The sequence below is a fragment of the Lepisma saccharinum genome, chromosome 3 (assembly GCF_977018435.1).
Source record: "Lepisma saccharinum chromosome 3, izLepSacc3.1, whole genome shotgun sequence".
Lineage (NCBI taxonomy): Eukaryota > Metazoa > Arthropoda > Insecta > Zygentoma > Lepismatidae > Lepisma > Lepisma saccharinum.
The window spans coordinates 11,672,145-11,688,153 of NC_139231.1; the positions used below are offsets into that span (position 1 = coordinate 11,672,145).

The following is a 16,009-nucleotide window of genomic DNA, read 5'->3' on the forward strand; positions in this document are numbered from 1 at the left end:
CTCAGAACTAACCTATGTATTCGCAATGAACAAGGCTGTTCACGTGTTCAGCCATTGACTGTTACAAGGTTTGCTTTGTCACCCTAATAGGAAAACCCTCTACCGAGTGGCTGAATTATAGTAAATACTACTACAGTATACTGCTAGGGCATAATTCATCTCCAAGAAATGGAGCACAGATTTTTGCACTGGAAGTTACAAGATACTTGTTTTACACAGTAACAAGTGACCTTGCTGTCGTTTCCGCGGTTCATGCTAAGTTGACGGGACGAGCAGAAGCCCCGCCTGCACGCATTTCTAAGTGATGACGTCAGAGGACCTCCTGTCTGTGAAGAGGACGTTTTCATATCCGTGACGTAGGAGGTGAATTTCAGCGGTGTTTGAAGGCGTGTTTCTCGAGAACCGAAACAAATATCGCCGAGATATTTTGCACATCTCATGTTTGTGTCATTCTCTGTAAAATGAATGGATTTAAAACGTTTTTCATGTCAAAGTGGATATGTCCATTATTCTTTCGAATCAATATTGTAAACGTTATCCTGCAAAAAAAAAAAAAGTTCAATACTCTCATATTGCTCTGTACTTGTATAATTACTTTATACACATGCATTTGAAATCTTACTCTGAATTTCTATCTTCGTATCAGTATATCAAAGGTTGTGAATATATTTTATTTGTAATGTTATAACTGTTACATGAACATCTACGAAATAGTTCCTTATAACTTGGTATCTGTAAAGAGATACATTCAAGTTTTCAAATGATTTTAGACCACTAGATCCGTGTCCAGTCATCATTGCTGAAACAAACGTTTGAAAACTCTGTGGAATTTTCATTCTGAGATAAGTTGCCTTAATTGCTACATATATGCGAACTACTCCCTGTCCCACTTATCTCTGGAGCAGGTGAACAAAACAAGTATCTGAGCAGCGATGAACACATGAGAGGAACGGAATTGCGTGGAGGGAAGAGATCCACTGCAGTTGCCAGCCTATCCAGCAGCTTGTACTGCCTCGCTCTTTCCACTCAATCCCCTTCCCCTCTTCCCCCTTCTCTTCCGCTATGCGCGGCTTTGCTCCAGACATGCTGGAACAGGGCACAGTTAATTGTTTTCGCAAGAAGTATCTCTGTGTGCCACACATTTAATTCTTACTCACATGAAAAAGAAAAGAAAAACATGTCAATTTGCATTCAGGGGGTAGTTTCAGAGTTACAAACTATTTTGGCCTTGATAATAAGTTTAGTGTAAATAGTAATTTTGTTTATATTTTTTTTTAAAAAAAATTGAGGTCTATGGTTGAAATCCTCATATTTAGGGCTTGAACTCGTCACCTAAGAGGTTGAAGACCCGTCCTGTTCTTTGTGCGTGACCTTCTTTTCATTTTTCTATTCATTATTCATCCTCATCCTCGCGATTAGCCAAAAGTAAAATAAGTAAAGTCCTCCTCCGTGATCGTGCGACGCTATGTCCAACGTGGATACGGGCAGCGTGGTGCGTACGGTGTGATGCGAGCGCCGCACCGCAGATATGTGCGTGAACGCCGGGAGTGTCCAACGTTACTGCGTGCGATTGTGATGAGCAGTTGCGACGAACATGGCTTCCAGTTCGGTGCTTTTGGCCGTTGTTGATGCAAGGTACAGATTTTTAATGATCGATGTGGGTGCATATGGCAAAGAAAGTGATGCTGGTGTATATTCTAACTCAGCACTTTATCAAAATGTCGAAAATGGTTTCTTACCAAAAGATTTGCAGCTGTCCAACTTCCATCAAAAATACCCATTTGTGTTTGTAGGAGACGAAGCATTTCCATTGCGAACATATCTTATGAGACCATATTCTAAAAGAAGAGTTCAAATAATGCAGCCGCGTCATATTTCAATTATCGTTTATCGCGTGCTCGAATGACAGTGGAGTGTGCTTTCGGCATAAGTTCTGCGAAATTTAGGATCCTATTGAAACCAATTGAAAGTAGTGTACAGCATGCTGTTCATATTGTTAAAGCAATTCGCATTCTGCATAATGTTATAATTGACATAGAAAAAGATTCTCTTGTAAACGTCTTGGACGAAAATGTGATGGACAGGAACTACAGCTCTCGAAGGCAAACAACCGCGCTTCGAGAGCAGCAGAAAATGTATGAACCGTATTCTGTGATTCCTTCTCAGTGAATACAATTTGATGTTTTTGTTCATCCACTCACGACTTTCAAATACTTAAAACGTGAAAACTGTTACGGAATCCCACTCCTTATCAACAATTAAACGATCTTTGTAACGAGGGTTTGTTTTATCCCACAACACATTTCTTCTTTGCACTTCTGCAATAAGCCCTTCCATCTTTCTCGGAGACTCGCCACCGGACGGCAAATGCGATACAAAACAAACCTGTTTGAAAATCAAACGTTGCGTGCGTTGCGAGCGGACGAATCGCACGCGTAACGTGTCCACGTAGGACGGGCTCATTGCTGACTGCAGGTTTGATCGGATACGACTGCCGCGTTGCTCGCATCGCACCGCACGCACCGCGCTGCCCGTATCCACGTTGGACATAGCGTAAGACGCTGTGATTTGGACTCCGACTGCCGGACGGCATGGGTTCGAGTTCGCCTGGGTTCAGTCTCTGGGTTCTCGGTCTGTATAGCCTATAGGACCGGTGGCAACCCACTATCGTGAGGAAATTGGGCAGCTACGAGTGAGTAGCGTAACCCGGTCTCGTAAATCTCCTATGAGGGATGTTCCTGGGTAAACAAAAAATAGTCGATCAGACAATTCGACTATCGAAGGCGATAAAATAACTTCCGGTTTGACCAAGTTTCCAATATAAGCTAGTGGAATACAGATTGTCTTCGAGCTTACTTTGTTAAAATGGAGGGGATACAAAATGGATCACTTGAATTTTTTAAGTGACAGAGAATTTAAGATACCTCGAAGAAATTGACCAGTTCCCGGAGTCATTGGATGATGATTTATGGAACAATAGAAATCTTTACTGAGACAATGTTGATCATCTATACCAATGGTTTCGTTTTTAGTTTTTTTTAGTTGATGTTTTAAGTTCACTTTGTGCACAGTAAGGCTGATCGGGACTGGATCTACAGTCAGTGGCGAAGCGTGCTGTCTCTGGAAGGGTAGGCACAAGACGGAGCAGGGTTTGGGGGGAGGGGAAGATGTGATTTTTTTTAACAGTAGTATGTTAAAATATAGCCCCTAGAAAATAAAAGATAACATATTGCCTGAATCTCGTCTACTTAAGTCGGGATAGTGATTGTAAAGGATAATGTAGTGATTAACAATCTCGCCTTATAATCAAGAAGTAGAAGGTTCGATTCCTCCTGGAGGCATTGGTTCAGATTCTACTTTAATCTAGTCTCGATTAGATATCTGAGAATAAAGGCGCTTCTGTCTCGAAGGTCAGAAAACAGTGACAATGAGACTCGATGTTCTGACCACGCGTCACCCAATGAAAAAGCCGTTCTGTCAGGCCCTAGCCATCTTACATTTGTTAGATTAAAGCTGCTCGTAAAAATTATTTGCTACTTCAATAACAGTATTGTAAATGTTTCTCGCATTACAGAAATGGTTGGTTCACTTGATCGTCACTTAGCGTTTATTTCTTTTTAATGCTGACCTCCGCGGCAGATTGGTTATAACAGCGTGCTACGACAAGGGCCTCAGGTTCGAATTCCCACCTGGGCATAGGTGTTCTTCGTGAGTGTCCCTTCGTCAATGTCATCGTATTATCGCTCATTCTCATCTTCCTAATTAGCCAAAAATGGCAGAAAGCCAAGTAAAATAAACTAAATCTATCAATCAATTATTTCTTTTTAACTTTTTTATGCATATAATTCTTCTTCAACAGGCGACTTTTTTTAAAAAAAATATAATATGATTTAGAAAATGATGAAATGCTAAATGAGAACACGGACTGTGTAACACACCGACCAGAAAATTTCAGTAACATGGATTTTCTCTATACGTTTGCATTGTACGTACTTTGCCCCATTTTAAAAGTAGCGCTTTATCAGTTATGCCACTAATCATGAAAGGAAATTTCGTCTCAATATCCCTTTCCTCAAAGAAATAAAATACTTTCCCTCTCTGAATCGAGATTGGTGTGGGGCACATCCAGCAGCTAACACTTCGCGAAAAGCGGTTCCTCAAAAGAGCTGAAAGCACCAAACTTAACACTGGTAACCAACCAACTTGCATGCATTATTTGCAGTTAGAATTCTAATAATGCCTACTTTGATAGGTTAGGAGGCCAGGCTTAGAGGTGTTAGCAACACATTTTCGCTACATGTTAGCAGCCGGGTGTGCTCCGCTCCCGGCACAGCTCTGAATCTTCCATGGAAACACTGCTTCAACAAGCTCTGTACAGCTGGCAGCCGACGAGAAGAGCGCTGGCAGAAGAGGTGTGACGTACTGCCAGGCGACTCCACTGTTTCGCGTGGGGGAGGTGCTCTTCCACCAGAACTCTTGTCGTCAGCTTGACAATGACCCGCCAAGAAGAAAACACCCCCAACCACCCCCAAATTCTGCAAATGAACCTGACCCTCCCTTTCCCTCTGTGCCCCGTCTCCCTTCATTCAGCGATCTTCTCGTCGGCTGCCGGCGTACGTCCACTGCCTGCTTCGTCACGCGCTCGTACACGATCGGCACTCTTCGGAAGTCAGGGAGAGGGGGTGAGAGAGAGAAAAGAGGCCGGCCTCTCAGGTTACATTACAGGCGAACGCACCCCTGAAATTATGCTTTCCCGCACGAATCACATATGTTGTTATGGGACCAGCTGAGGCACTCTCGGGCGGGCCTCGCTGAATGCTCAGATACGGTTCCAGGCAGGGTTGCAAACTTGCGGTAATTATCGGAAGACCAAGAATTTCAGTTTTCTTTTATTAAGCGTCGTTTAATGAAATTTATAAGTAATAAAATAATCCGTTATAGACAAATATATTAGGGTAGGCCCGGCCTCCGGGCCTCATAGGACGCTTCGCCACTGTCTACAGTTTAAAGTGGAATCCGAACCACTATGTGCCTCCACCGGGTATCGAACCCAATGGTTTCGTTGGTATATACATTAAACAAGAAAGTTCATTCGCCTATAAATTAAGCTACACATTTTTTATATTAAAGAAGAAGTAAATAATATTAAATTCTTAAAGGTAAAAGGAAGATTAAATACACCGATGAAAAACAAATATATTCTACTTAGCCTAATAGTTATAAAGTGCACAATTTATTTCTCATTAATAAAACCACAGATCAATTTTTACATAAACGTGTATTTTAAGTTGGTTCTAATTTATGTTTGGCCAATTCTCATTCTTTATAATTATCATTCTAATTAATCATTAACATATATAGCTATGGCAGTTGATTTTTAATTCCACGAAAACGAAAAAAAAAACCAGACAATTCCACACATGATACGAATATGCAGGAAGTTGGAGGATTCGGCTGGTTGAAATAAAGCTTACATTATTTATAAACATTCAAATACTTCGAAGCCTCCCGATGGCGTAGCTGTAACGTCGCTGCCTTGTAATCAAGGTGTCCCAGGATTAGATACCTGGTGGAAGCACAATGTGGCCACTTTAAACTATAGGTTGAGTCCCGAATAGCCTTACTGTGCATTAGGTGTACTTAAAACAAAAAAAAAAACAATTGAAATGTACTCTGATTATATCAGAATGGATAATTTTTCGACATTGTGTATCTACTAGAACACAGCTCTCTTAATTGTTCTTTCTTCCACAGATAATAAAATGCATGGTTGTAAAAATTTACGTTTTAAATTTGTTATGCCAACATATGTGCGTTAGAAAGTTATAATTTTAAAAGACTTAAATATTTTATTGGGTTTATTTAACGGCGATGAAGTGACGTGTCTAGGGCCTAGTTTCTCATGTCGTGGTTCGTAGTCTTTTTGCATTACTGCTTGAATCCACTGAGTTTTCGTATCTGGTGTGTCGAAAAAAGATTCACAGATACTTGAGAAAAATTATTCGTTCTGAACCTCATATTGCAACCAACAGCCACGCAATGATTGTCGTCTTTTGTGCAAGATATTACCCTTACATCTTTATAATCCATGTTACTCTTTCAAAACCAGAAGTAGGGTCCCGACCGTGCCGAACAGGAACGAAAATGTAAACATCAGGTGAATAACCACCATACTGGTTGAGGGTTCGACGTGCTGATCCCACGTCACCCCATCTGGTTGAAGATCACTAAGAAGGATTGTGGGAGGGAGACTGGCAGTCGTGAGATAGGCCAAGGCCCTTCGAGAGCTGTTGAGCCATGCGTTATTGTTATTATTAAAATAAGAAAAACAAGGGAATGAGGAAAAATTAATAAAAAAAAATATTTATCTATATTAAACCAACCATTCAATTTTATTTTGTTTTTCATGGATCGGTTGCCCTACTACGCGGTAATCCCAATAAGTATCTTACATGTTACACGATAAAGCACATATTACTATCGGAATACTCATTCAATAAGCATTTTTGTTTACCAGGAATCATTACTTATTGCATGTTGAGATAGTGCCCACCTAGCCGCCTCTGATGAAATCTATTATTCTTCAGATTTTCTTAAAAATTCGACTCTGGTCACTTGTAATTTGCTGGGTGTAGACGCTGTGCATCGACGCGCAATGTCTTGCGATAAGAAGCGGCCTTGTGAAGCGTGACTCATGAACGCGAACAAGCTAGGCTACCAAACTTATCTGCCTTTGAATACCAAGTCATTTTTTTAACCTTTCCCGAACGCGATTCCTACTGTAGAAGTATATACGTATATATTATCTCAAAAAGAGCAAGAAAGGAAATTCAACCAATGTTCTCCCGTCGTATAAATCCAAATATTATCTATTAAACGAAAAGTTCACGATTGTCAATGAACGGTTTAACCTATCTGAGCTTTCAGGAACTTTGCATGCATAAATCCACTGTCTAGGCCAATGACAGAAAAGCAAGCAATTCTTTTATTTATTCTTTAAATCAATTAAAGGAATGTGTAAGAATTTATAAGAAATAAAGAGCGGAACGGAACGACTGTTGTTCTACCTTAAAAATTGTTGTTCTTCGAAATAGTAAAATAAGAAGGATTTAATCCAACACCTTAACACACTGTTCCACGACTCTCTATTGACTAACACTGTCAAATGTGATGTGATTTTATGAATACAATTTTCCGCCTGTTTACGTATAACGTCTCGCACATTTGGCAGTTCGCAAACGGTTTTGCAAACGCTGTAATTATTTCGTGTTACCGTACGTAACATCAAATACATTTCATAAGACTGTTCTGGACACGAGACTTGCGTCAGAAAACAAGCATTTCGTATGTTGCAGTATCACAAGAGAACATCGCCCTGCAATGTTCAAGACTCAAGATATTTTTCATTAATAATGTTTAATCAACATAATAAGTTAGAAGAAGTAACTAGCATTTTCACAACAACTACCAATATTGTTGTTTTTCTTCATCACTTCCAAAATATATTCTCGAAGATAGCTGCTATACTACAAAAAAAAATCAAAATTAAAGTAAAATTCAACTACATGTATATCCAAGGACATTTACAATATTGGAGGAACAGAATACTTAAACATTGTTGATTCAACGGAAGGTAAGGGCGTGGTGTAGTGGTGTCGGCCCCCGTGGTGGAGTGGTTAGCACATCGCGCTACGACGCCGGGGGTCCCGGGTTCGAATCCCGGCTCGGGTAATGATGTCCTGAAATTGAGAATTGAATGAAATGATATGGGCTGCTAGCGGTCCGAGGTTCGATCCTCCTTACGAGGTGTTCTCTTTTATTTAATTCTCCTTCTATTAAACAAGAACATGGCAACACTATTTGAAATAATAGTGTATAGTGGCTAGATTGTCCTAAAACTGGAATTTACGAAAAAAATAAACAAATAAATAAATTGACACACGTTCAAAGGGATATTTTCACGTATCAGATCTTGAATTATGATACTCTAACGATAATTGTGTTCTGCTTCAAAGACAATGACAAATATTAATGTAATAACCATTTATATTTGTGGCAATTCAGGACACACTAATATTACCCTTTTTCCACTCGAGTTCAATGCAAGATACCTTCACAAATATCGACTGAAAAGTTTCCATCATGTGCAATTCTCCATTAAATGTTTTCGCCCAGTTGTATTACCTTCGTTTTCTTTGTTACAAACAAGTATTCTTTGCACATGACATGTAGGAGGGGGGGGGGGTTGATCTGCATTTCACATTGGTCAGCTCCTTCTACCTGTGTTCAGGAGCGAAAGCTTGTGGGGTAGTGGACAGTCTGGCTCGAGCAGTGGTCTGAGACGGTTGTGTTTGCGCGTCTCTCTAATAGCTCGAAGTCACGTAGCGCGTATTACTCGCGAGTCCGGTTGAAGTGAACCACGGCGACGCTGCCAACATGGTAATCAAGAGATTGAATACACTAAAACTGAACTTCAGTCAAGTGCGAAGGAAACCAACTTCGACGGAAATACACAATTGGATCAGCAAGACCATGAAATTAAAACCGGAACAAGTCGTAAGTATTGAAGTAGACAATTATAGACGTTGTATCTTTCTGAAACTACTATCGAAAGTAGTGTGTGAACAGTTGTTGCTACAGTCAAACGGAGAATATACATATAGTGACGAAGACGGGGATTGTCCAGTGCTTGTTACGTGGGCGGATGCAAATTACGTGATAGTTAGAGTCCACGTTGTACCGAGTGAACTGTCCGATGACGCCATTCGATCGGTCCTGAGTACGTACGGTCAGATAATATCCTTGGACGATGAACGGTATTCCAGTGATCACATTTATCCGGTAAGAACTGGCCGTAAAATCGCCAAAATGAATCTAACTCGTGCGATTCCATCGTACGTCACAATCAGTGGCGGACGATACTGGGTGACATATAGCGGGCAAGACCGTACTTGCAGTTACTGTGACCTTAGTGACCATTTTTACGTTACCTGTCCGTCCCGACGTCGTCAAATGGAGAAACCCGAAGATACGTCATATGCCGGGGCGGCGCGTCCTGTCCCGAGGAATGTGCCGGCTGCTGAGAAAATGATGACCCCGACACCCACTATACTACCTGTGCATCTGAAACGCTCCGGAGACCAGGAAAATGAGGACAACGTACAAGCTTCACTACAGGGTGTACCTAAAAATACCGTACCAGATTCCACTTTACCACCCAGTGTAGAAAACAAGACAACAGCAGACGTTCCTAACCCCGTCAGTGTGGACCAAGTTAATGTCAACCAAGCAGCCCACGTAGCAGAGAAGAATGGGGAAGAAACAATGGACGTTACCCTCGAGGTGCCCAATAGTCCGATGCAGCAGGCAGATGATGACCATGCAGGTGAAGGTGGGAACTCCGAGACGGCGTCCCCCGCATCAGGCACTCTTCCGAAAACAACGAAGGAACCAAAAAAGAAGAAGAAACGCAGTCTCCCTACGAACGATACGGCGTCGACACGGCGGCAAGATGGCCCTCATCGTTCGGTGTCTCCAGTGTCTCGGCGACTGCGTAGAACGATGAGTGCGACAAGAGAACAAAGTGCGAAATCTAGCGGCGGCTCTGATTGGTCGCTTGACGTCAATGTGTGATATATGTCTACCATATCCCAGTTATGAAGTGTGTGGTTCGCGTTATAATGGTATTAGGGTTATGTTTGTCGCATGTCGTAGTGAAATTGAAAAAGGTAAATAGTTTAACGTCAGTAAATGCACATAACATTCCCACCGGGTACACTAGTACAGAATCCCACATGACGACCCCCATATATCATTTTGCAACAATAAACATTAACAAGATGAAATCTAATGTCAAGCATCATGCATTCTTAGACTATATTAAGCAAAGTCACCTGGATGTAATTTTCCTGCAAGAAGTCGGGACCGATGATTTCTGTCTGGGCAGTGAATATACCGTGTATAACAATTTTACTCACAATTCTCTAGGAACCGCCATAGTTGTGAAATCAGGCCTCCATATAACGGAAGTTTACCATCACCCATCTGGTCGTATCACATGTATCCAAATAGGAAACATATGGTTTTGTAATGTTTATGCACCATCAGGTACCAACGCTAGAAATACTCGGAACATATTTTACGCTACAGACGTGGCGAAGGCATTAGGTAGCTCCCGTCAAAACATTGTGCTGGTGGGTGATTTTAATTGTACTCTAAGAAGACAGGACCAATATCCAGGATTCCATACATCACCTAGCTTGCAGGCGCTGGTTGAAGGGTTTAAACTGCACGATGTTTGGGTGGCTAAGGGTCCGAATATAGACGGCTACACATACATACGTGCCGACACAGCGAGTCGGCTTGATCGTTTTTACGTTAGTGCACACATGATTAGCAAAATATCTGCGATTCGAATTTTCCCAACCTGCTTTAGTGATCATTTAAGTGTCCAACTCGACATGAGTTTGGATGTACCTTCAGTTGGACGAGGGCGGGGATTTTGGAAGTTCAATGTACGGTTATTGGAAGATGAACAATTTCGTACCGAATTTAAACAAAAATGGAAGAAGTGGGAAGAAATGAGCGTACGTCAAACTGACATTATTATGTGGTGGGACACTTTTCTAAAACCCTCCATTAAATATTTCTGTTTAGCATATAGTCGTGACAAATACTCAGATTTCAATAAGAAATATAACTTTTACTACAGAGTGCTTCACGAACTAACAACACAGCTACTACAAGGGAAGCCAGTGCGTCAAGAAGTGAAACGAGTGCAAGCAGTGCTGCTGAGCATGCACAGAGAGCGTATGCAAGGTTACAATGTTAGGAGTCGTCTTCCTATGTTTGACGCACAAGAAGAAGCCTCGTTGGTGCAGGTGTTAGCAGAGAGACGCAGTGCACAGCGAAAGAGAATAACGTGTCTCGATACAGCCACGGGAAGACTAACCGAACCCAAGTTAATACGAAAGTACTTACGGGACTTTTATGCAGATCAGTTTAAAGAGAAGGAAGATCAAAGCTCCCGTCGCACTCCACTGCAAGGGATGGACCTTCCCATGTTAACGGAAGATGATCGTCGCTATTTAGAACAGCCATTCTCAAAGATAGAAGTGTACGAGTCTGTTCACAGTGGAAAAAGAGGTAAAGCTCCGGGAATCGATGGTGTCCCGATAGAATTGTTCCAAACCTTTTGGACAACGGTGGCTCCACTGTTCACACGCTGGCTCAATGCGGTGTTTACGAAGAAACGCCTTGGACGAACGAGTCTCACGGGTGTTACGGTTTTGATTCCCAAAATATCTCAGCCCAGAAAGCCAGAAGACTTCCGGCCAATCACATTACTATGTGCTGATTATAAAATCTTTGCACGTTTGATCACCCGAAGGTTGCAACAATTTGCGGATACTTTTTTAGGGCCGTATCAATATGTATATGGTACAAGTGGTAAAATATTTCACATTCTAACTAGCGTACGTGACATCATCACTTCTATGCAAGATATTGAAGGTTCTCAAGCTGCTTTAGTGGCGTTAGATTTCAAAAGTGCCTTTGACTCCCTCAGACATGACTATCTTTTCCACTACTTTGGTAAAGTGGGATGTGGTGATTTCTTTGTACAATCTATACAGAGCTTATACAGAGAAGCTCGAGTTCAGTTATCTATCGATGGTTTTCTGTTGCAAGCCTTTTCTATTCAGCGCTCTGTTCGTCAAGGATGTCCATTTTCCTTATTTGCATTCTGCGCAGCTCTGGATCCATTTTTACGACTGATGCATGCAAAACTTCAGGGACTCAGGCTTCTTGGGAGAGACCACAAAATATGTGCGTACGCAGATGATGTGACCGTAATCGTGAAAGATAGGCTAGACTTGACTCGTATGGAGGCCGTACTTGAAACGTTACGAAAGCAGACGGGACTTAGTTTGAACCAGAAGAAATCTAAAATCCTACCCCTAGGGTGTAACCCCACTCTGTGGACTGAATCTGTATCTATACCCATTGTTGATAAAGTGACAATTTTGGGAATAAACTTCACTACGACCATCACAGAGACTGTCTCCAGAACTTTTACAACTATTCTCCCAAAAATCCAGGCAGTGTTGAACATGAATCGTTATAGACAATTATCCTTACGCTCTAGAATACAGTATGTGAACATGTTTGCATTATCGAAGTTGTGGTATGCTGCGCAAGTTTTGCCTGTTACTGCGAAAGACGCGGCGCAAGTACGAAAGATGATAACGCGCTTCATATGGCATGCACATTTGTTTCATGTCGCACATGAAACGTTATGCCTCCCAGCAAGTAAAGGAGGACTGAACTTGCGCCAAGTGGAGAGACAAGCCTCAGCCTTGTTTCTACAACGGAACATTGAGTTGCTGCTGCAATACCCTGATAGTTTAACAGCAAGATTACTACATACTCTGATAGATGAAGTGGAACTGCGAACACCCATTTATCCAGGGAAGATCCCTTCCCACTACAACTATTTGAGGACAACTCTTGTCGAGTTTTGCTATCTCCTCATCGGTTCACCTCACATGGATGTCGATGGCATGACAGTGAAATTTTTCTATAACCAATTGACTTGCAGGTTACACCACCAGCCACGAATTGTGCTTCTCCGAGCTAATGTAGTGTGGTCAAACGTATGGAGAAATATATCTGCATCTCATGTTTCTAACCGCGTTCGATCTTTGTGGTAGTAGTTCACGATGCCATTGCGACCGGTGCTCGAAAGTGGCGATACCAAATGACTGACAGTGCTGTATGTTCCAATTGTCATCAAGCTGAAGACACTTTACGACATCGCCTCGTAACATGTCCCGCAACGGTAGATCAATGGAAGTATTTGTGTAAATGCCTTGGTACTATATGTAGAACATCGCCCTATACATTTACTGTAGATCATTTACTGTTACCAGACTTTGTGTTCTTCCCTCTTACTAAAGTAAGAGCGGTCCAGTTTTTAGTAGCTCAATATATTTATTATATTTTAGGACATAATTCAGTGTCAATGCAAATTTCGCTGCAATATCACTACAGTGAGCATTATTACCAGATGGACAAAGCCAACCGCAAAACACTCTATGCAAATTTTTTGCAGGCCCTTTTCTTGTAAATACACCTAATTATGTAATATAGATCTGATATATGTGTAATGTTATCATAGGATCATGTAAGTAGTCCCTGTTGTATTACCAAACCACGGTAATATGATATAATAAATCAGGTGGGTTCGATTTTATACAAAATAATAATTTAATCCATAACTAAGAATATACAACATGGCTAACTCCATGCTTGACAATCCATAATCAACAAAACAATTGAACATCTATATTCAAAGATATAATAACATCATAGATGTTTCACAATCTAGCTACTGCAACTTTCCCCTTCTTCCAAATGACAGTTGAAACCTGTTAGGTGGTTTCCTCCTTCTAAAAGATCGTCGTGGACTGTTCACTGCGGAGGCGGTAACAGCTTCCTCTCGCGAAGTCTGCGGTCTCTCCTCACACGCCCTGTCCTGCGCCGACACGGAACCATCAAAGATCCAAAAGTTATCTTCTCCACTGTCTGTATCCGACCTGTTAGATTTAAACTTCACTTGATGCAGGTGTACCCTTCTCGTTGTTCCACCGGCATTGACCAATAACAAGCGTCTTCCTAAATGACCCGTAACTGTAGCTCGTACGTATTTTGGAAATCTGGATGTATAATTTCTTGTCCACACTGTACTTCCGATTGATGGTAATTCTTCGTTCTTATTGGTCTCACTTCTCACCACTTCCTTCTCCATTATTTGCGACCAGGACCAATTATAGATATTACGAGGTTGATATGACAACAACAACTCTGCAGGAGTCTTCCCCGCAGCATGGCAAGGTGTAAACCTGGGTACTCTTAACGCACCTTCCACCGCTTCTCTGAAATCGAAACTTCTTCCTAGATGGCAATCTTCTAACCACCTCTTCTTCAGAGTACTTTTTACGTTTTGGACCCACTTTTCGGCTAAACCATTACTGGGTGGATGATATGGTGGTGAATGAATAATTCGTATTCCTAACTTAGTGCAAAATTCTTTAAGCTTCCTTCCCGAAAATGGAGGTCCATTATCACATGCGATTACACTAGGATATCCATATCTTTCAAAACATTCTTTGAGACAGTTTATCGTTTCTTCACTAGATGTGGACTTAACCATCGTGTGCATGAATCAACTAACAATAAACATGTGCGACCAGCGAAATGAAAGAAATCCAAATGAACTCTTTGAAATGGCTTATCTGTTTGCTCCCAAGGTACATATTTATTTTGCGGAGCATTGTTCTGAAGTGCTTGACACTGTGGACAATTAATAACTTCTCTTTCTAAGTCAATATCAATTTGCGGCCACCAATACATAGATCTCGCTAATTGTTGTAATTTCCACAAACCTAGATGATTAGCGTGGAGTTTTTTCAAGACTGCATTATGCAACGATCTTGGAATAATTAACCTGTTGCCCCATATCAAACATTCCTTTACAATCACTATTTCATGTCTTCTCCGAAAAAAATGTGCAAATGGTGAAGCTTGTTGATCCTTATTTAGCTTTGCTGGCCATCCTTCAGTAACATACAACTTTATCTGCTGCAATAACAAGTCTTTGGCTGTTTCTTCCTTAATACATTGTAACAAGACTGGTTCACATTCTAAGTGAAATACGTACTCATCGCTAGAAACATCATCTTCAGGTACTTCCATTAAGGGTAATCTTGATAACAGATCTGCCACTTCCACATGCTTAGTGTACTCAATTTTAAAATCATAGGTTGATAAAAGCAAAGCCCATCTTTGAAGTCTACTGTTACCCGTAGAAGGAAGTTTAGCTTTTTCTCCAAAGATATATTTCACAGGAAGAGAATCGCTATGTACAGTAAAGGTTCTACCATACAAGTATTTGTGAAATTTCTTCACGCCATGTATAAGAGCTAAAGCTTCCCGTTCAAACTGACAATAGTTCTTCTGAGCTTCAGTTAACGTTGCTGATGAACAAGCTACTGTGCGTAAATTACTTTTGTACACATTACATAATTGACAACCTATTCCTACAGGACTTGCATCTGTAATTAGCACAACTTCCAAATTCTGATCGAAAGGAAAAATAACATCTGCTCTCTTCACCATTTCCTTTACTAATTCATATTCCTGTTGATGAATATCAGTCCATTCCCATTTATGTCCTTTCTTCAGCAATTCATGCAAATGAGGTATATGCATTGACAAGTTGGGTATATGCCTATGGTAAAATGAAATACCTCCCAAAAATGACTTGAGTTGACTGACATTACTAGGTACAGCACATTTTAATATTGCTTCTAAGTTCTTCACAGATGGTCTAATTCCTTCACCAGAAATGCGAAATCCTAAATACTCAACTTCCGTAGCAAAAAATTGACACTTCTTAGCATTTACCTTCACATTATATTTCTGAAGACGATCTAGTACATTCCTCACGTTATTATAACACTGTTCCAGTCCTTTACCACAGATAATTATGTCATCTAAGTAACATTTAGCGAATGGAATTCCTGTTAATATCTGATCCATTACATGTTGAAATATCAAAGGACTACACTGCAAACCAAAAGGTAATCTGTTGTAACCAAATAAACCAAAATTAGTATTTATTACCAAATATTTCTTCGAATCTTCATCTACTTCCAACTGTAGAAATGCATTCTTCATGTCAAGAACCACATATGTATCAGAATCACCTAATGTGTTCAAAATATCATCTATTTTTGGTAATGGATAAGTTACTTTCTCAAGTAAAGTATTCAGTCCTGTCTTAAAATCAGCACATAACCTAAGATCATTTGACTTCTTGACAACTACTACCAGTGGTGATGCCCAGTTAGAATAAGTTACTTCTGACAGTATACCATCGGAAACCAATTTACTTATATCCTTTTTAACCTGTTCACTTAAACTATAAGGTACTTCATAAGCTTTCCTA

General features: G+C 40.7%; 1 protein-coding gene across 1 annotated transcript; it reads right to left on the bottom strand.

The window, feature by feature from the left end:
• Positions 1–13,387: 13,387 nt before the first annotated feature.
• LOC145984893 (uncharacterized) lies at positions 13,388–14,212 on the bottom strand. Its single transcript, XM_083118266.1, has one exon. The coding sequence runs from the start codon at positions 14,210–14,212 to the stop codon at positions 13,388–13,390; it is 825 nt and encodes a 274-aa protein (XP_082974392.1).
• Positions 14,213–16,009: the final 1,797 nt, after the last annotated feature.

Coding starts and splice junctions, on each gene's coding strand:
- LOC145984893 (XM_083118266.1), bottom strand. CDS start 14,212: ATGGTTAAGTCCACATCTAGTGAAGAAACGATAAACTGTCTCAAAGAA.